A 22,432-nucleotide genomic window follows, 5' to 3' on the forward strand; every position below is an offset into this window, starting at 1 on the left:
GAGATACCTAAGACAGAACGTCTAAGAAGGGAGACCAAGCAGGCATTTAGTCGAGAGTCTGAGGCTTGTCAGGAGAAAAGTCAGGACTAAAGATAAAGATTTGGGATTCATATAGGTGATAGATTGCACAACATGTGTAAGGTCGCCCAGAAAACATAATAGAGGAATGAGAGTTTGGAGAGATGTTCGGGTAAGATCCAAACTCCAGAAAAGATAGTTCTCCAAGAGACAGTAGCAGAAAAGAGCAACTCATGGGTTCAAGGTTAGGAAAGTCAAAGTGACAGAAAAGAACCAGGCAACAGTGCTATTACTTAAGTCAGTGGAGGAGAGTACGTCAAAGATGAAGTAGTCAAGAGTGGCAGATGCTTCAGTCAGCTAGAATGTGGACTGAAGAGATCTCCTCAACTTGTTGATAATAGAGCTCACTGGTGACATCTGTCAGAGCAGTTTTAGTTGAGTAGTTAAGGAAAAGGCCAAATTATAAGAATTAAGGAATGGTGGATGTTAAGGAAGTAGGGAGCTGGTATCTGCCCTTCCAAGGTAAATTGCCCCTTACGCCCTGATATTCTTCCACAAACCCTGGCAATCAGATATCCAGAACTTATTGAGGAGATCCGTGAAGCATATGGCATTCAAATTATTGTCACCTTGGGCTTCCCTGGTGGCACAGTGGTTGAGAGTCCGCCTGCCGATGCAGGGGACACGGGTTCGTGCCCCGGTCCGGGAGGATCCCACATGCCGCAGAGCGGCTGGGCCCATGAGCCATGGCCGCTGAGCCTGCGCATCCGGAGCCTGTGCTCCGCAACGGGAGAGGCCCATATACCGCAAAAAAAAAAAAAAAAAAACTATTGTCACCTTAAAGCCAAACATCTAAATATGCTTGACAAGTAAATCTTGGGACATGTCATACCCATTTTGGTTACCGAATCAAGGTAGGCAGAGGATGTTGAAAATGAATCTCAGGTATCTAGCTGGGAACTGGGTGATTGATGACATAATTAACCAAAAGGGGGGTAAATAGGCAAAGGTGGGTTTCTAGGGAAAGGAATCATGTGCATTTTATTTATTTATTTATTTATTTCATTTTAAATCTATTGAATTTGAGGTAACTATAGGACATCCATGAGGTATATCCAGGGGCAAGTCAGAAATATGGAACTAGATGGAGGCCTGGAAGTTATTCTCCCAAGTTGCTGAGAAGAGAAAATTGGGGATAGAGAGAGGCTCTTTCCTTCTCCCTCACTTAGCAGAGGATATAGATAATAAGAGATGCCATCCTGCCTCATAGTCTCAGGGGTTTAAAACTTCATCTAAATGTGGTACAAGTTTCATTTCCCAATTTGTTTAATGTTTTTCTGCAAGTATGTGTTAAGCCATGTTACAAAGATAAAGGAAGAACAACATGAATCCATCAATAAACTTGAAGTGGCTTTTATTGATGAAGTGGAAAAGCAAAATGAACTGCTAATTAAAATACAGCACCTTCAACAAGATTATGATGTACCGCCCAGAGAATCAAGAGACCTCAAATTGAGCCAGAGTATGGATCTGCATATTGAGGTACAATTTGTTTAAAATGGGTTTAATTAGATTCCAAGCCTTTTTATCAAGTAGAAAAGTACCTTTTCATATGTTTAGAGTCATTTTTATTTACCAAAAGTTAAAAATCAGTTGCAGAATGACAGCTGGCCAGTTGTAAAGAGTGCCAAGTAATAGTCTAGCCTCCTTTCAGAACCCCAAAGATAGAGAAAATAGATGTAATATTAAGTGGGAATTCATGGAACCCCAGGATAAGTTTCCGAATGCCTTCTAAAACTTCCTAGGTCTGTGACTGGGAGTCAGAAACATTTTTCTTACAACTCTGCATGAAGTGTCCTGCTCTCTCTCAGCAGTAGGAGGCTGGCATTCAATTCCCAAAACCATGTGCAGCCTGTTTTATGCACAGAAAACTACATCCAGAAACAATTCATATTTTGTGATTATTAGTCACAGTTTTATAGTTTTGAGGGATTTTAATTCTAACATGCAGATTTGTAGACATGCCTCCATTATAGGCTACACACCAAAATTTTATTATCAAATAACTAAAGTTTTAAATTAGAATTATATTTACAGTACTTCAAAATATTAAGAATAAGAGTTCAATAAGGCGTTTTCCCCTTTTTATGATATTTAGATTAAAACTTTTCTAATGTTCATGTGATTCAATGCTTATTTTTCTCAGGAAATTCTCAAGGATTTTTCAGAAAGTGATTGCCATAGCATAGAGACTGAATTTCAGCAAGTACTAAGTAATAGAAAAGAAATGACCCGGTTTTTGGAAGAGTGGTTGAATGCTCATTTTGATATAGAAAAGCTTAAAAATGGCATCCAGAAAGAAACTGATAGTATTTTTCAAGTGAATAACTTCTATAATAACAAAATAATTGTAAGTAGTAATTTTCTTGTGCTACCTCATTCTTTTTGTTGTTGTCTGCTTTAATTTTTATACCTCATTTGTAAAAAGACTTAAAGCAACTTAATTTTAAGTATTTTCTTAAAATTTATTTGTATAGGCTTTGTGAAAAAAATTTGACTATGTAAAACATCTTCTGCCTCTAATGTATTACGCTTCCTTAGGATAATTAAATATATATTTATACTTGTAAAGAAGATAACAAAATCTTGGTGTGTGGTAATCAGTTTGTTACACACAGATTTGGAATCTGTGGAATCCGGAATCCTCTTGCAATTCTCCTCTTTCTTTTCTCACTTCTCACTGCTTCTGTAGGAATTGAGCCTTTTCCCCACGTAGGCTCAGACAAGGTGAGACATGAGCCTGTTTCAGGGCTACAGGCAGCAACTGTAGGAAAGCCCTGGACAAGCCTAGCCAGCTGCTTTATTAATAAGGCCTCACATGCTTTTTGTCTCAGTGGTGTCACTGTCACATGCCCTGATCCTTCAACTTTGATGTTCAAAAATGTGGTTTGTAATCATTGTTCCCAAGGTGATCAGTCCTAGTGGACAGATTCATAAGAACCAACATGGCTTACGACCAGTTTATAGATTTGTTTTACTTTCCACTGCTCAGAATATTCATTCTACTTTCTGAAGTAATCCCTATCTAATATACCTAGTAAAATATGCATTAATCAGAAAGTTGCTTGTTATTATATGTAATTGGAACAAAGGGACCTGGATTAATATTACAGCTTTTAATACTAGTTTTATATGCCTACATTTGGGTAGTTATTTCCAGACAAAGACTTTAACTTCATCTGGAAACTAAAATCACATTGAAATATAGATAATGTTTAAAAAAAAATGTTTTCCTGTGGCTGGATTGTTCATCCATTTGCTGAATACTCCAAGCAAAATAGTAAATGAGCTGTTTTTAAAAAAAAAAGTCCACAGTCAATGGAGAAAAGCATAACTGATGTTTGGATAAGATAATTTCCATATAATTCCGTGTTGTTCTGTAATGTTGAAGGCCCAGTTGTGATTAGAAAGTAGGGATTCCTTCAACAAGGTCCTACTGTTTAGCACAGGGAACTATACTCAATATTTTGTAATAACCTATAAGGGAAAAGAATATGAAAAAAAAGATACATATGTATGTATAACTGAATCACTTCGCTGTACACCTGAAACTAACACAACTTTGTAAATCAATTATACTTCAATAAAAAGGAAAAGAAAAGAAAATAGGGATTCCTGCTGTGGGGATCAGCATTGATCAGCATGGATATGTGGCTTCTTCCAGCACCCTGAAAGAAGGAACTGGTAATTCTGTATGGTGGGAGGTCCATAGTCTAGAGCCATGGAGGGTCCAGGATGCCAGCAAGAACACAGCTAATTTAGGATCCAAGTCTGACAGAATTGCCATAAAACCACAAAGAAATTTATAGGTAAGACCAATAAGGCATCCATGATGAGAGCAAAAATGTACATCCCTTAGGAATTAGGAAGTAAAAAGATGATATGAGTAATTTCAGAGTTAGTTAGGCTTTGATGTAAAAGAAGACATTGGTTGATCATTATTCTCTGCACAGAAATACAAGGTTTTCAGATTAATTGCCAAAAGTCAGTGAATGATTTTCCCTGGAACCACTGAGGTTTGGAATGAAAGTAGCTTGTTGTTAAGTTTATTGGTTATGCTCTGCTATTAGATGTCAGTTAATGTTTATATATGACATGATATGTGTCATAACATACATAATAACTTTAACCTGCACAATTCTTCGGATTCTTCTTCATACATTAGTACTGATCTAATAAGGTAAGATTATCATCTTGCAAATCAACACGAATGCTCTCCAGCCTTTATTCTTTTATTCTCATCACCAACATCCAACATCATTTGAAATTTCAGGAACTGACGCAAACCACAAAGAATGTTCACATTCTTTTAAAGTGCTGTCCTGGAATATTCTGAATAATTTTGGCCTATGCCTTGTCCTAGAAATCTATTATTTTCATAGTGGATTTTTTTTAATGTAATTCATCTTAGAGCTATAATGGTGTTTTTACTATCCAATAGGCTATAATGAATGAATCAACAGAATTCGAAGAAAGAAATGCCACCATAGCCAAAGAATGGGAACATGATCTGAAATCAATGAAAGAGAACAATGAAAAACTGTTTAAAAACTACCAAACTTTGAAGATCTCCCTGACCTCTGGTGCCCTTGTTAATCCTACTACACAAGACAATAAGAATCTTCATGTTACATCAAGAACTACACAACAAGCCACAGAGGTATGTTTTTCAATTTGCAGCTTCATCAAAGACTTAAAAATGCATTTAACATCTTATATAACATTTATATATAACATGTCTTATATAACATTTCAGAGCAAAATTATAGTATTGAATGTGTTAAGGAACATGGACCATCTTTGTGCCTGTGTGATGGGCTTGTTTTTTAAATATAGTTCTATCGTGGCTATCACTCAACTAATTATGAAGCTAGACATTATATAAGAACTTCCCTTTGGATTATAAAACAGAAGTAACTCATAGCTTAATTTGATTACTAGATACAGATACTTAAAGTATTATTACCATACAGTGTAAGTTTCCTAAATCATGTGACTTTCTATTAAAATATAATCTGTGTCTGTATACAGAACTAGTTTAGGGGGAAAGAGCAATTTAGTTTTTCTCTAATTATCATCAGTGTCTTTCATACTGGTTAATGTTATAATCAAGATCAAAATGGAAGAGGCCAAAAATATAACAGATTTCTTAAGCAGATTAACCTGTATCCAAGAATCAGTATGTTATTTGAATAATTCAGTTACTTTATTAACTACCCTTACGTGGGACTCTGTAAAGCGAACATGCTATTTTATTTTGTTAGCACACAAAATGACTTAGTAGGGCACCCAAGAGTGTATATAAGTTATACACTTATACACTTATATAACTTATAATCATTTTTACCAAAGTAAATACTTATAATGAAACATCAACCACTAGTTTAATCACTACCAGTGGAAACTAGAAGGTCACTAGTATACAATTGATTGATTTGCTGCACTACAGTACCTCAGTCAGCTGGCAGAGATAAAATAGCAGAAATTTGAAACCCATCTACCAAAGCAATAAGATAACAAAGCAGAGGGAGATTACGTCTTTAGTGACCCAGGAAGTGCCCTATCGGATAAGAAATAATATGCCACTAGTTTGGTAATTAGAGTAGTTTGGTAATGATACAGGAATAGATGACTAGAGTAGTTTGGTAATGATGCAGAAATAGGTAAACAGAGCATTGGAACAGAACAGAGTTCAGCAGCATACTCAGATAAGTATGAGAATTTAGTATATGATAATGGTAACAGTCAGCTCAGTGGGGAAAAGACGATTTACTTAATGTTTGATTCAGAGCAACCACCTAGCTATCTGCAAAAAAAGTCTGGATTTCTACCCCACTCACGAAACAAAAATAAATTCTGAGTAGGTCAAAAAACACATTTTCCAGGAAAACCTGCATATATATGTATGTGAATAACCTTATAAATATGAACAAATTCAGGTATTTAAATTCCAGTATTTTTGTACTTGGAAAAAACTGGAAATAACCTAAGTGTTCATTAGTGGATGATCTCCACTAATGGATGGATGGATGTATCCATGAAAACAAATATGAGAGATCTATGTGTATTGATAATGGAAAGATCTGAAAAATATATTATTAGATTTTTTTTTTAATGCAGAACTATATATTTAGTATACTATATATTTAGTAACTATATATTTATTTCCTACTGTATGTATGACTGTTCTTATGAACTGAATATTCACTTACGCTTAGATACACATAGGAAACTTCTGGAAGGATACACCTGAAAGAGTTTAGTCATTACTTCATTCAGGGTCAGCTAGGGTTCTGAGGTGGGGAAACTTACTCTTCATCAAATGCCTCTGAATTTTTCCATATGCTTGTATTTTTCAAGTTAAAAAGTAGGTAATAAAAATAAAGGAAAAGACATGTATTACTTTAAAGAGCTAATTATCAAATGTACTTTCTCTAAGTGGTAATTTAAAATGTAAGTACCTATTTAATATGCTTGGCACCATGCTAACTAGTAAATAAATCCTAAACCTTATAATGTAAAATGTGGGCATTTTTTTAATCCGAAATACATCAGCTTACAAATAAAAAGAAATACATGTGTAAATTGAGTGACATTGGCTTCTCTTCTTTTCTATCCTTTGTTAGTGAAATCTGTGAAAATTAATTTCTATATATGATTATTTTTGTCTTAAACTTATATACTATGACTCTGTCTATATGGCAGACCTTAAGCATGTGTACTTTTTCTAATAGAAAACTCAAGAGCTGGAAACGTCACTCCATGAAGCCAAAGAAAGCGCTATGCATGAGGAAGGCAAGATTATAAAGATGCAGAAAGAACTTGAGATGGCTAATGACATAATAGCAAAACTTCAAGGGCAAGTTAATGAATCAAATGATTGCCTTGAAAAAACAAAAGAAATGATCCAAATACTTCAGGTAATTTAACAAACTTATTTTATAAGTAAAAGGGTTTGTTTGGTTTTTTTTTTTTTTTTCTTTTACTGTTGAATTTGGCAGATAATCTAGGACTCAGCTATTACTTCAACTTCCTATTATCTATGAAGTTCAGTACTCAAACTTTTAAGAAGCAAGTGACAACTTAGAAATGAAATGCAGGAGTATATTTTCATTCAAGATAATGATTTTTATCTTCCTAGAAAAATTATTTTTAAGAGATATAAATATTATTCTTTATAGTTTAAAATGTCTATTTTTTTATTTTTCAAAAAATGGCTTCCTATCTAAATATTTAACATTCTTTATTAGATAAGTGCATTTTAAAATTCTCTTTTCTTCTGCTTAATCCCTTGTTATTGAGTCCCAGCCTTTCGGCTGACTCTGACCTAGTTTCTTTATAAAGAGCAGTAATATAAATCTTTTTGACCATGAATGCCCCTACACAGTTTGCACCCTCGTTCATCATATCCTTACCACTCCCTTTTTTTTAGCCCAGCCACTTCTCACACTTGTGCTACTTGAGTCCAGCCCTAATAAGTATTTGTGCTATTCCTGCTCCAGTGTCTCTTCATTGCAGTTAAAATTAGGAATAAGTCAAGGATGTCTGTTCTTTCCATTATTTAACATTGTTCTAAAAATTCTGATTCATTCAGTGAGACATGAAACAGAGAGGCAAGAGAAAATAATCTCAGTTTTGTTTTTCAACAATTGTTGGTATAGCTAAAAACCAAGAAAATCAACTGTGAGGCTTTAGAATTTTTGATAGTAATTTTTTAATATTTCAAATAAATGACCACATTTTTATTCTTTCAACAAATATTTTTGGTTACCTGCTGTGTGTTGGTCATTGTTCTAGATGCCATGTATACAGCAGTGGGAAAAAAAATAGAAGTTTCTCCCTTCAAGGAGTTTATGTTCTTGTTCAGGAAGACAGAAAATAATGAAGTATATATATGTGTGTCAAATGGTGAAAAGTGCAATGGAAAAAAATTAAGCCAGACAAGGATACATGGATACTGAGTGAGAGTTGGGGTATAAGGGAAAGAGATGTGACTTTATAAAAGGGCATTGAGGAGAGCCACACCTTTAAGGTGACATGAAGTGATGGGGTGAGTGATGTAGTAGGGAAAGGGCCTTCTAGGCAAAGGAAATAGCAAACACAAAGGCTTCAACACAGAAACAGTCTAGACATGTTTAAGAAACCACAAGAAAGCCATTGTCTCCTGAGCAGAGTGAGCAAGAGAATAGAGGTGGGAAATAAGGTGAGAAGTAGCAGAGAATCAACCCATAAAGGGTCTTGCAGACTACTTTGGTTTTTATTCTGGGTGAGATGGGAAATCATCAGAGGATTTTGGCTAAAGGATATTATGGTCTTACTTAATTTTTTAAAAGTTGCCCTCTGAAGATAGAATACAGAAGGGTGTGTTAGTGTGACATGCTAGCTGCTACAGCAAAGGGAACCAAAAATGCAATGGCTCAAATAAGATGGAAGGTTATTTCTCTAACTCATATAAAAGCCTGAATTCCAGGTTGGGGTATGGCTTCATTCCACATGATCAATCAGAGGCCCACATTTCTCCCATCTTGTTTCTCTGCCACACCCTTGGGTGCTGTTTTCATCTTAGTGATTAAAGCCAGGTTTTAAGCTGTCCATGCTTGGGCTCACAGGAAAGGGACAAGATGGAGAAGCTAAAATATCTTAAAATCTCTACTCTCAAAGGCTCTAGCCCAGAAGTGGCACACATCTCTTCCTCTCATATTTCTTGGAGTCAGAGATGATTTCCCTAGTTTTTGGCCTGAGCAACTGGAAAAAGGACTTGCCATTTATGGAGATAGAAAAGACTGCCAGAAGAGCAAGTTTGAGAACATGGGAGCAGACTCAGAGTTCACTTTGGAGCACGTTGAATTTGAAATGCCTATTGGGGACGCCCAAGCTGAGATATGTCTTAGGCAGTTGGATATGTGAGTCTGAGAGAGAGATCTAAATTTGAGGTGTAAGTTTGGGGAATTGTCAGCATATAAAAGTCATGAGACTAGGTGGGAGCATGAACATATGGAGAAGAGATGCGGAGTAACTAAAAGATACTGAGATGGAGCAGGCGTGAGTAAAAGAGAAAGAGGGGCAGGTGGGGGGCAAGAGAGAGTGGTTCTAATTTCCTCACATAAGTGAAGAAAGGGCATAAAGAAAGAGGGAGTGAGCAGCAAACTTCACATTCAGTATAGATTGAACCTATATTATGGAGAGACAAGTATCTTTCCTGCATACCAGAAGTAACCATTTAGATAATATAGCGGAGTCTGGGGGGTCTTGTACAGCACCCTTGGGGAAAGAAAGCAAAATACAGGATATCCATAAAAATCTTTGTACAGTTTGAATTTTTGAAAAATTTGTTTCTGTGTACTATATAAATATTCTATAAAATACAGTCTTTTGCATGTAACTCAAGAGTTGACATAATAAAAAAATAAAAAACTATTTACCACTATTTGAAAATACCTATCCAATGTAATGTAGGGTTTATTAATGGAATATGGAAGAAAGTAGTTTGAACAAATGAATCATTAACAATTTCATTTAAGTCTTTATATTTTTCCTCTGTTGTATCTTTACAAATTGTTTATGTCAAATAGCAGTGAATTTGTTAAAAATTTAATCTGCACTAGAACTTTATGGACATCCTACACAATAGGAAAAAAATCTTATAATGGCCACAGAATCTAAAATAAAGTATTTGAAGACTAAACAAAAGATGAGGAAAACATATATGAAAGGAACAACAGAACTTCAAAGAGTAATGTAGGAGAAAATGTGGTTTAAGATTTGAAACTTGCCATTTCCTGTTTTGGAACCTAAATACTGTACATCCATCAGTTTTTCCCAAATTAATTTCTAAATTTGATGTAATTTAATTCATACTCAAAGGAATTCTTTTTCTGGTAGAACAAGGAAAGTTTCTTAACAGAATCCATCTAAAATATAGATGATAAATAGATCATGTTAACTAAAAATTGTACTTTCAGTTTATTAGAAAAACTATTTAAGGTGATCGGTATGTCTTGAGTTCAGCTTTCATCACATGCCAAACGTTTGAAATATGGAATTCTTATTGTCTTTCATTTTAAGGCAGTATTTCCAATTTTGATTTTTTTTTACGTAAGAATTATTTTAAACAATGTTATATATGACTAATTTATTTCATTATATTGTGGTAAAAAGTTACTATAACTTCTGCACTTACAGAATATATTTAAAAAATTTTGATATCATAAATGGATAATTGTTTTTGGAGTTCTTTGAATTTTTAAAACAGTATATAGACAAATAGATCAATGGAATAGAATAGAGGGCACAGAAATAGACCCACACAAATATAGTCAACTGATCTTTGACAAAAGAGCAAAGGCAATTCAGTGGTTCAGTGGAAAAGGATAATCTTATCAACTAATGGTGCTGGACCAATTGACATTCACAAGTGAAAAAACAAGGCTTGACACAGACCTTACACCTTTCACAAAAATTAACTCAATTGATCATAAACGTAAATATAAAACACAGAACTAGGAAACTCCTAGAAGATGACATAGGAGAAAAACTAGCAGACCTTGGGTTTGGCGATGACTTTTTTAGACACACCACCAAGAACACGATCCGTGAAAGAAAAAATTGATAAGTTGGACTTCATTTAAATTAAAAACATTTGCCCTGTGAAAGTCAAACCATAGATTGGGAGAAAAATGTTTGCAAAACATATCTGATAAAGGACTGTTATCCAGAATATACAAAGAACTCTTAAAACTAAATATAAGAGAACAAACAACCCGATTAAAAAACAGGCCACAGGGCTTCCCTGGTGACCCAGTGGTTGAGAGTCCGCCTGCCGATGCAGGGGACACGGGTTCGTGCCCCAGTCCGGGAAGATCCCACATGCCGTGGAGCGGCTGGGCCCGTGAGCCATGGCCGCTGGGCCTGCGTGTTCGGAGGCTGTGCTCCGCAACGGGAGAGGCAGCAACAGTGAGAGGCCCGCGTACCCGCAAAAAACAAAACAAAACAAAAACAAACAAAAAACAGGCCACAAATCTGAATAGACACCCCACCAAAGAAGACAGACACATGGCAAATAAACAAGAAAAGATGCTCAACATCATGTTATTACAGAATTGAAAATCAAAATGACAAGAATAACACTACACACCTTTGGTATCTCAAAATACCGTAACAGCCAAAATTCAGAACACTGACAACACTTATTGCTGGTGGGGATGTAGAGCAACAGGAACACTCAGTCATCATGGCAGGATGCAAATAGTACAGCTACTTCGGAGGAAAGTTTGGCAGTTTCTTGGGAAACTGACACCACTTCAGCCAGACACACGCCCAGGGAGTCCCTGATATCAGTGTCTGGTCCAGAAGGCCTGGGTATTGAACTGGTGCTCTGACTGAGCAAACAGTGGCTTCATCTGACCCAGTCATCAACCTCCTTAAGCTGAGCATCTGTCATTTTTAGAAGCTTTGCATCTTTTTAGTCTTTGCTAGTCATTGTGTCTGTACAGATGTTTTGATGGGGGTCGGAGTGGGAAAGCCTAGAGGAATAGAGAGCTCTCTGGGTTCCTAATTTAGATGGGTTTATTTTTGTATTCAATATCTAATAGTATTCCACTGTGTGGCTGTGGTACAGCAATAAAAAGAGCAATTTATTCAGCAGTAATAAGAAGTGAGCTCTCAAGCCACAGAAAGATGTGGAGGAATTTTAAATGCATATTGTTCATTAAAATAAACCAATCCGAAAAGGCTACATACTGGATGATTCCAGCCATATGACATTCTGGAAAAGGCAAAACTAGGGAAACAGTAAAAAGTTCAGGCATTGCCAACAGTTTAAGGGGAGGGAGGGAAGGATGGATAGGTGGATGCAGGGGGGTTTTAGGGCAGTGAAACTACTCTGTATGATAGAGTAATGATGAACACATGTCATTATACAAGTGTTAAAACCCATAGAATATACAATACAAACAATAAACCCTGATGTAAACTATGAACTTGAGTTAATAGTAATGTATCAATATTGGCTCATCATTTGTAACAACTATACCACATTAATATGTTTTATAACAGGAGAGTTGGGGCAGGGGGAGGGCACAGTTTATGGGAACTCTGTGTACTCTCTGCTCAGTTTTTCCATAAGCCTAAAATTACTTTGAAAATGAAATCTATTCATTAAAGAAAAAGATTTATATATGGATTTTTTTTCCTCTGAGTAGAAAGTAGATATATCACTGGATTGAACCATCTTTGACTACAAAATATCCTCAACTATGCTACATAATACTTTGTGCCTTAAATTCAGTTCCAGTTTGATATTTATATTGCTGTTCTGACATCGTTTTCTTTCATTTTCCTGATTAACCTTCGTCTGCCCATTTCATTGTTTTCAACCTTTGTTTCATTTGTTTAGGTAGATTGTTTTTAAATTGGGAAAAAAATTGTTCTAAGAAACAAAAGTCATATGTTCTCTAAGTATGTATTAGCTTCCAAGAGCTTCAGATTATACTTCACATCATATATCTATTTGTTATTCATTTCAGTGTTCATTTGTGCCTTCCCTGCTTTTTATATATTTGAAGATTGCTGTTTTAAAATGTTTCTACCAGATCAAGGCAGTTAACAACTCTTCAGAACTGCTCTAAAATTATTTTATTTTTCTTTTCTCTAAAAAATTTAGGACAAAGTTGCTTTAGGAGCTAAGCCCTATAAAGAAGAAATTGAGGAGCTCAAAACGAAGCTGGTGAAAATAGACCTAGAGAAGATGAAAAACGCCAAGGATTTTGAAAAGGAGTATGTCTTTGCCTCAATTGAACATGACTTTAAAAGCTTAAATTTCCTTTCAAAACTATATAACTTTCTTTGCGTTAGTTAACTTTTTTAAATATGTGAAAATATTGTTATTGCTTTTTAAAAAAATAAATACAAACATTCACAGATTTTAAATCTATTAAATTCTCATTACATATGCAAAGTTTTTAAAATAAGCACAATTCTGATTACTAACACACTATGTCTTTGGATGCTTCTTGCTCAATCATATTTAAATAGCTTTAAAATATCCTTTTTATGCTTGAAGGTAAATGTTAAGAACCTGTGGTGTATTTAGCAGTTTGACTAAGGTCTCTGTTGGTTCTCTTAATTTTATTTGTTCTTCCCATTGTATTTTTATGAAAAAGTTGTATTTCCTTTTAAATTATAATACCTAATGCCCAAGAGCATAGCCTCTTTTTATTGATTTATTTATATATAGTACTATATATGTAATAACGTGCCTCAAGTTCTTTGTGGTATAGCATAATGAAAAGGATATTAGCCAGTGTCAGGGAAACTAAATTAGGAATGTGTTGCCTCTAATGAATATATCACCTTACACAAGCTGTTTAATCTCTCTGGGCCTCACATTCGTAATCAATGAAAGGATAGGTTTATATTAAAGGATTTCTTAAGATCCCTTCTGGCTCCTAACACTTTTAATTCTTCCTATAAATCTTTAATAAATATTTAATGATGATATCTAATTTTGCCTAAAATGTAGCACTCTGAATCTTCATTCGTTCTAACCAGGCTTCTGGTGATAAGAAGTGAAACTTAGGTCTATTAAGATCTTCATTATAAAAAGCAATTCTACTTATAGAATCGAATCAGCAGATACTGTCAGCCTCTAAGAAAAGCAGAGTATCATTGCTGATTTATCATTGCTGATTAATCCTTAAGCAAACAGTTCACAAAATGTCTCTACCAGGGAACAATGAGTAGAATTTGACCTTTGACTGTATCACCTTAGACCAGAGCTGCAGCCAGGGTTTGCTTTCCTGGCAATGTAGAAAGGAAGCTGCTTTTTGCTTTCATGCTCTGGTAATTGTTGTACCTTCAAGGTATTTCTAGGACCTCATGGTAACAGACCAATTATTTATTTTATGGTGCCCCCAGATATAATTTTACACAATATCCGGTTAATAGCTATTGGGCTTCCAGAAATTTTAAAAGAATTGATTTCTCAATGTTAAAAAAAAATTGCTGCTGCAACCAAACAGAATACTTCCAATTTGGTGGTGTTATAGCTGTGAGGTGCATGATACCAGGAGGGTATCATGAGGGCTCATCTACTGCTACCAGGACATTGTGTTTATGTGATGTGTCTTATTAGAAAATTCTTGACAGCAGTTGTGTTTATTCCTTCATTAAAAATTAGTTTCTGGGCTTTTACATATTTCTATTGTTCTTAATAGAATCGCTTCGACAAAAGCCACCGTGGAATATCAAAAAGAAGTTATAAGGCTATTGAGAGAAAATCTTAGAAGAAATCAACAGGCCCAAGATACCTCAAGTAAGTAGAAAATGCTGATATTTCCCAATCTTTCCATTTTACTTCAATACACTTACATATTTTGAAGACTGCTATTACAGGTATGATAGTCAAAAATAAAGCTAAGTTAATCACTGATTTAGAAAGAACTTTTTATTTTTTTAGTTTTTTGGCTGCGTTGGGTCTTTGTTGCTGCATGCAGGTTTTTCTCTGGTTGCAGTACGCAGGCTACTCATTGCAGTGGTTTCTCTTGCTGTGGAGCACAGGCTCTAGGCGCACGGGCTTCAGTAGTTGTGGCACGTGGGCTCAGTAGCTGTGACTCACAGGCTCTAGAGTGCAGGCTCAGTAGTTGTGGTGCACAGGCTTAGTTGCTCCGCAGCATGTGGGATCTTCCCAGACGAGGTCTCGAACCCGTGTCCCCTGCATTGGCAGGCGGATTCTTAACCACTGTGCCACCAAGGAAGCCCCAAGAAAAAACTCTTCTTAAAATGAATTCATTGGGCTCATATTTATCCTGTGACATCTCCTTAGTTTACTGTAATCTTAACTGTCTGTCCATTATAGATTTTTAGAAAATACAAATTTTACTTTTGCATAATCAGATCTTTACCTATTGGTGAAGATATCTTCAGCACTGTAAAAGAATGACTTAACTGTCAGGGTAGAAGTACACTTCCAAATAAAAATACAAGCACATGTCTTAATAGATTGTAACCATGTGCACAGTAAAAATATTATCAGTTCACAGTAAAAATAACTAAATATTATCCTATTTGTTCTTGATACTGAAAATATAGTTGATGCATACTTGCAAACTTTTTGAAATTTATCTTAGGAACAGTCTTCAAGTTTAATGATCAAATTTCTGCATATATATCTCTCAAATTATACCTTCTTCTGTATTTCTATCTCTTATATTTCATTTGAAAAGAGAAAATGCTGAACAGTACTTGGGGCAGCTTTGTATAGTAAGACAAGCATTGAACTAGCAGTCAGGGACAGGCCTCTGAACTGATTGCTCTCACTTAAGGGCTGTGTGAAATCCTGAAGGCAATGTATATAATAAGGATCAAACTAAAAGTTGTGTGTGCAAAGCACACTGAAAATTCTAAAGGTCAAGCAAGTGTAAGATGATATTTGTGTGTATTATTGTCCACTCATTTACAAAAAAGAATTAGAGATAGTGTTAAAGATGATCATAGCTCCTATCTGGAAAACTTCAAGGGATAAAAATAGAACTGAGGATTCCTCGTTGTTACAGAAGGGTCAGGATAATTACTCTTGATTTGTAAGTGACTTTCAGGTACATATTGTCCCTGAATTCAGAAAAATTCAAAAGGAAATGGCCATTGAGTATCTTCCCCACACACACCTTCCCCCCCTTTTATAAATCGTCAATGACCCAGTGGATTATTCTATTTCATAAGCACCTCACACTTGTATGCGGTTTTATCTAAAATTTACAGAACAGTTCCTTACGTTACTTTTACACACACAGTGTAGAATACTTAATAATATATGCTCTAATATCATTCTAAGGTTTATCTTGTGAACAGCTATGTGTTGAATACTTGTGATGCACTGAATGACAGGGGTGGACCCCACACACACTGTAGGAAGAAACCTGCCAGGTGATTCTACTGCTCTAGAAGATAGATCAGTGGAGGATAGCTCTGGGGAGGATTGCCACTACTACAGTGATGGTGAACGATCTCAGCAGGAGTATGAGAGTGGAATTGGTGGGTGGAGAGAAGCAGGAGGATTCGAGAGCTGTTTAGAACTGATGACCAAATAGCCGTGTGAGGTTAAGGGAGAAGGAGGTGGGCAAGGATGACTTCCAGGGAGATGGTGGTGTATTGGTTTTTATAGTGACTTACTACCTTTCATAATGTTTTCTTTATTTGGAACTACTAAAATTATCACCTGTCTGTATTTTTGCCTCCCACAGTGGTATCAGAACATGCTGATCCTCAGCCTTCAAATAAACCCTTCACCTGTGGGGGTGGCAGTGGCATTGTACAAAGCACGAAAGCTCTTATCCTGAAGAGTGAGTATATACGGCTGGAAAAGGAAGTTTCCAAGTTAAAGCAGCAAAATGAACAGCTAATAAAGCAAAAGAATGAGCTGTTAAGGTAGGATCTGCTCACACGATATAGAAATTATACTTACGTCTCACATGTCGGGGAGGATGATATAGACCCATACATAAATAGTTTTTTGCAGTTGACAATGCTTCACACATATGGAGAAAGTAATTTTTAAGTTACATAAAATATGTCTTTTTTAAAAGGCATAAGAATATGGTAGCACCATTCCAGATGTTGGTTATCTGTCAGTTGACCTATTTTTAACTAAGCCAAGAACTAGGAAGTAAAGAAGGATCTCTGAGGGAGCAGCTTAAATACACCACAAGTCCATATACCCAAGTTAGTGAGGCTCTTACTCAAGGAGGAACCCCTTAGGTCCGTTATCGTAGCCTGCTTAGTTTTACTTTAAAAACAGTTCTGACAAATTTAATTATTTGGCTTCTACCAATGACTAGAAACTTGTGCTAACCTCCACCAATGAGACGAGGAAAAAAATAGGCATTAAACAAATAATTCCACAAATAACTAATCCTTTGTAATGAGTGCTATCAAGCAAACAGCAACGACGAAAAATAGGACATTATGAAAGGGTATAACACAGAGGGATCAAACCTTATCTAGGTATGGGGAGGGGTGGTGATCAAGAGATGGACCTTTAAGACTGGATGTGAAAAATGAGTAGAAATTAGGCCAGGTGAAAGGAGAGGTGGGTAAGCCTTCTAGGCTGAGGGGACAGCATGTGCACAGGCTTTGAGTCAGGAAGGGTGACCAGCTGGTGGAACTGAAAGACATCCACTGTGGCCAGGGCATAGAGACTGAGACAGTGAAGTGCAAGATGAGATGCCAGAGGTAACTGGTCCAGGTTACACAGGCCCCAAAGGTCATTGGGAGGACGTTTGGGTGGTATCCTAAAACGCAATGGAAGGATTCATTCCACTGGAGGATTTTAAGCCAAGGCCTGCTGAGATCAGATAGCATCACAGTATAGGAGGCCCCAATTTAGGAATCTGTTTATTGTTGTCCAAGCAAAAGATAATTTTGGCATGGACTGGAATGGTGCCAATGCAGATAAAAATAAGGAAACGAATTTGAGAAGTAAGTATGAGGTTGTATCAACAGACTTGGCTCACGTAAAGGAGAGAAAGGCCTCTAGGATGGTTGCCCAGGTTTCTGTCTGGAGAAATTGGATAAATGCTGGTGGCATTTCCTATGAGAAGCAAGACTGTAACTAATCCAGAAAAGTACCGTGAATTATTTCTTTTAAAATAACAAAGGTACATTAGAATCATCTACCCAGACTGATTTATCGAATTATGGCCACAAATTATCAACAGATAAACCTCTGGACAATATCACTGATTTGTTTAAAAACCTGATGTCATGCTCTGAGCTTTCTTCTCAAAACTCCATGATTTCGGAGGTTTATTACAATTACTTAAACTATACTGACCTCATTTCATTTTCTGAACTGTGGAAACAGTCCAAACAGGAAGCATTAGGTTGAAACTTAACTATAAATATGATTAAATGGTAAATTATAGGTTATGTATATTTTACCACAATTTAAAGCAGTTTTTTTTTTAACTTAAACATGAGTACGTTGCAGGAATTGCAGTCTTATGTTCTCCTTTTTTCTCCACCTCCACCCCACCCGCCCCGCCCTGACCCCTCACGTTTAAGCAATAATCAGCATCTTTACAATGAGGTCAAAACGTGGAAGGAGAGAACCCTTAAAAGAGAGGCTCACAAAGAAGTAACTTGTGAGAATTCTCCAAAGTCTCCTAAAGTGACTGGAACAGCCTCTAAAAAGAGACAACATATGTCATCTCAGTGCAAGGAAAGGAATTTACAAGATCCTGTGCCAAAGGAGTCGCCAAAGTCTTGGTTTTTTGATAGCCGATCAAAGTCTTTGCCAGTACCTTCTCCGGTTCACTATTTTGATAACTCAAGTTTAGGCCTTTGCCCAGGTAGGTAAAAATACTGGTTGCTTGGAAATGGGGCGGGGGTGGGGGGCGGATAACGGTTGGAACCTCTCTTTAATGTGTGATCCCCACAGGGCAAGTGTAGACAAGAGAGGATGGCGTTGATCAGGCTCACAGCGCACAGACTTCATTGCTGTGTCTGTGGGAGAAAGTTTCTCCAAAGCACAGCTCTGAAGTGCAGTAGTCACTTTTTACCCCAAGTGAAGCCTTTTTTTTTTTCTTCCCTTTGGTATGTAAAAATTCTACTTGTGAGTCATTGCTTAGCAAATCAAATCTGAAAATAAGATATTATTTCTTTAGAAATGCAAGAAAACAACCCCAAGTGAAGGTTGCCTCTTAAACCCTCAGCTTTCCCCTGGAATGGACAAGCAACTCTCCCAAGGCCATAAAGATACTACCTTATAAACAAAACCAGTTTTACTGAAAAAGATTTTCTTATCAATTCAATGGGCCAGTATTTCCAATAGTATTATATTCATTTTACACAAGCCAGATCATAGACTTGTATCATTTACTTATTCATTTAATCGATCAGAATTTTTTTATTTCAACTCTGTGTCACACATTAGACCCTAATGGTACATTAATAAGCAAAACCAGATATGGTCCCTGCCCTCTTAGAGCTTACAGTCTAACAGGTATAGACAGTAATCAAGTGACCAAAAAAAGTAAAATTCTAGAGTGCAAAAGGCTATGAGACTTATAATAGGTTGTTGTTTGTTAAATATTACAGAAGTCTTCCTTGAAAAAGGGAACTGAGATCTAGGAGGTTAATGTGAGTTAGCTTAACAAAGCGGGGAGGGAAAAGCATTTCAGGCAGATGGGACAGTGACAGCCGCCGTCAGGGTAGGAGGAACCACAGTCAGGGGAAGGATTGAAAGAAATATGCTGTGACCAGAGCACAAGGAACACAGGCTTCTGTGGATGTAGTCAGTGAAGCCAAAGAGAGAGCTCAGAGCCAGACATGCAGGACTTTGTAGATAGTGTAAAGGAATTTAAACCTGATCCTGTAGGCATATAGAGGAAGCTGTCGGAAGACTTTAAACAATAGCAGGGGAACGTGATGACTTATAAATTTTGAAAACATTACCTCAGATGTTAGGTAACCAACAAATCATAGGAGCAAGAGTTTGACAGTTGCCTGGGCAAGGGTGACAGCATGAACCTGGGCAGGTGCAATGGAGATGGAGAGACGTGGACAGATGGGAGAGATTTGGGGGCAAAATGAGCAGTGCTAGGTGCCTGATCGGATGGACTGGGGTGGAGTCGGGGACCGCCCCCAGCTCTGCGGAGGTGCTATACACAGAGGTGGGGAACATGTCCGGAGAAGCTCTGTAATATGGCGTTTCTCAGTCTTTGTCACCACATAGCATTTATCATGTGCCCACGTGTGTATGGCCACGGCCCTTTGTGACAGTGTATTTGCCTCTCAGAAACACCCTTGTAGAAACCTAAGCAACAAAACTGTACATTAAGAGAGGCAACTGCCAGAGATCATTTAAAACTCTGAGCAAAGGTTTCCAGGGTTTATGAGAACTCTACTTTGTGACAAAGAAGGAATCAGTCTGTTCTCGTCAACTACACGTCAAAACTGGATCACGTCAGCGCTCTGACAGTGCTGTTAGAGATATAGGAAGGAACAAGGCAATTTGGGAAAAATTTTGAACTATTCACTTCATTGAACAGTATGTAACAAACATTTGAGGACCTTCCATTAGCTAACACTTCTATGGAACTTTTGCTGTATACACACACACACACACACACACACACCATTTTAGAAGGGTCTATTCAAACACTGATAAAGTTTTATAATCACCTATTGATTTTTATCTGACAGTGCCAAAGGCACATGCATAATATGAAGTAATCCAACCTCAAATAAAAATGCTTACGTTTTTTAATCAATACATGGGTCTCTCTGGTACAGTTTTTAAGTAAAATAAAAGAATAGTCTGGGGGGATATATAAATCAAGAACTGACCAATTCAGAATTAAAGGACATAGTCTCAGCTTGAATTAGTAAAATGTCAGTCTAAAAAAATTTTAATTATAAAAGGAAATTTATATTATCTCAACACCTAAGATAATTTCCAAGACCAGTTGTTCTAGATTTACCTTCATGAATATAATAATTTGAAAATAGATATTGTTTATAAACAGATGCAGTTGAAGTGCTTTTTAAAGGCTCAAAGAAAACCTTTTAAAGATGCCTAAATATTCTCTAAAATACATAGTATTTGTACAGCTCACCATTTTTTTTCCCCCTAAAAATAGGACAAAAGAAAATCTAACTGAGTTAATCTGTGTTTGGTTCACTTTGAATCTCAAATTGATGAATTCCAAATAAGACTTTATTACTTCTTGGTTTTATGTACAATATGGTTTTTCTAACAATTCATCTTATGAGAAAATGGGGAATAAACTTCTTCAACTCTGAAACTAACACACTATTGTGAAGCAATCATACTCCAATAAAGTTCTATTAAAAAAAAAAAAAACTTCAACTCTGCTGAAGTGAAATATAGTTTTTTAACAAGCAAAATAATGAACCATGTTTAAGTGCTGTGTTCCATTCTTCTTACATCTCTTCTTATATCTCTACTCCAAACATCCTTTTCACTTTAGTTGTATTTGGGATTTGTGTATGTTTTTACTAAGATTACTTTTGTTGTTGATTTTTTTTTTTTTTTCCCCCTCTCAGTAGAACAAATTGCTGGAGCAGAGACTGTGGATCCCCAGCCAGGTCCTTGGCATGCCTCCTCTGGAAAAGATGTGCCCGAGTGCAAGACTCAGTAGATTACCCTCTGTCACTTTTCTGGGGGCCCAGCGTTCCATGTTTGCATATGCCTGCGTTTATCCCTGGCAATGATGTCACAGTCCAACTTAATTTCAGTTCAGTTTTCACTTTGCCGGTAGAATTGGAAGGTGAAGGAACGGGTTCATTCCCGTTATTTAGAATGGTGATAGCAATACCTTCTTCTTGAATGTGGCAATCCTTTAGAAGTTGAATAGTTTTATTTATTTATATGTTTTGTAAAGAATAAAGTTATTGAAGGAAATTTCCAATCTTTCCACGTATACATAAAATGTATACTTTTTCATTAATGTAAAGTTATCCACATGTGACTTAGAGAATTCCAAAGCATGATTCATAAATTAATATGAAACATCATTTAATTAACAAAATTACAGACTCCCTTTTTAGTACCTTGAACATTCAATAAACGTTTGCTTAGTTCTGAATGACGGCACCATGTAATATTAACTGATGGTTTCTCGGTGGGGTACTCAGGGTATGTTTGGCTCTCTTCTCTTCTTGTTTGTTGACTTTCAGAATTTTGCTGTAAAAATACATACATGCATTCCACACTTAGGTTGTTAAGGAATAGCAAGTGATACGACCTCTTCATTTTCTAGTTTTAATCTTCCTTTTGCTGTGATAAGCTACAAAAGTTGTTCCTCACTTTTCAGTGTTTTACCAACCACCCCACTCCCTATGCAAGCACTCTGAATTGGTTGGTTTGTTATTAGACTTAGTACCCGATTGCACATTTATTCCCAAGTGGAAGAACCACATAGATTTATTTTACCCTTTCACTTTAGACATGGGGAAACAGCAACCAGAGTTTCCATCGAAGTTTTCTAAACCTGGGGTCCCCACAGATACGTAAGGCGTTCTAAGGTGGGCTTCTTCATGTAGGCTGTAAAACCTCTGAAATGTAATGTTAACGTGTGTGTGTGGATTCATTTTTCTAGGGTACTAAGGTCCATACTTGCTTTTATCATACTCCCAGAGCGGTCTCTGACCCTACAAGAGGTTATGAACTACGTTTTAGAGAGTATTTGATATTTTATAGCATATAACTTTGAAAGACCACATAGAACAGCAAGATGCTTAAGGTTCAGAACAGAGTTAGTGATTTCAAGGCATTCTTAGCTCTTTGGTAAGAATATTTATTCAAAGGAAGAGATTATGAATTGCATCACAGCCA

At 36.4% G+C, this 22,432-nt stretch overlaps 1 protein-coding gene across 6 annotated transcripts in view; it reads left to right on the forward strand.

Moving 5' to 3' along the window:
- The window catches only part of CENPE (centromere protein E), a 73,782-nt gene extending 52,099 nt beyond the window's left edge, over positions 1–21,683 (forward strand). For 5 of the 6 annotated variants that reach the window (XM_067735442.1, XM_067735443.1, XM_067735447.1 and 2 more), the window contains 9 exons: positions 1,363–1,560; positions 2,225–2,428; positions 4,520–4,738; positions 6,813–6,998; positions 12,740–12,852; positions 14,292–14,389; positions 16,317–16,500; positions 18,136–18,422; positions 21,142–21,683. In XM_067735442.1, coding sequence (XP_067591543.1) covers positions 1,363–1,560; positions 2,225–2,428; positions 4,520–4,738; positions 6,813–6,998; positions 12,740–12,852; positions 14,292–14,389; positions 16,317–16,500; positions 18,136–18,422; positions 21,142–21,236 — 1,584 coding nt within the window. In that variant the 3' untranslated portion in view covers positions 21,237–21,683. The remainder of the gene's footprint in view (positions 1–1,362; positions 1,561–2,224; positions 2,429–4,519; positions 4,739–6,812; positions 6,999–12,739; positions 12,853–14,291; positions 14,390–16,316; positions 16,501–18,135; positions 18,423–21,141) is intronic. The other variant, XM_067735444.1, reaches the window with a different exon arrangement.
- The last annotated feature ends 749 nt before the right edge of the window (positions 21,684–22,432 follow it).

Source organism: Pseudorca crassidens, chromosome 4, assembly GCF_039906515.1.
Source record: "Pseudorca crassidens isolate mPseCra1 chromosome 4, mPseCra1.hap1, whole genome shotgun sequence".
In the NCBI taxonomy this organism is placed as follows: Eukaryota; Metazoa; Chordata; class Mammalia; order Artiodactyla; family Delphinidae; genus Pseudorca; species Pseudorca crassidens.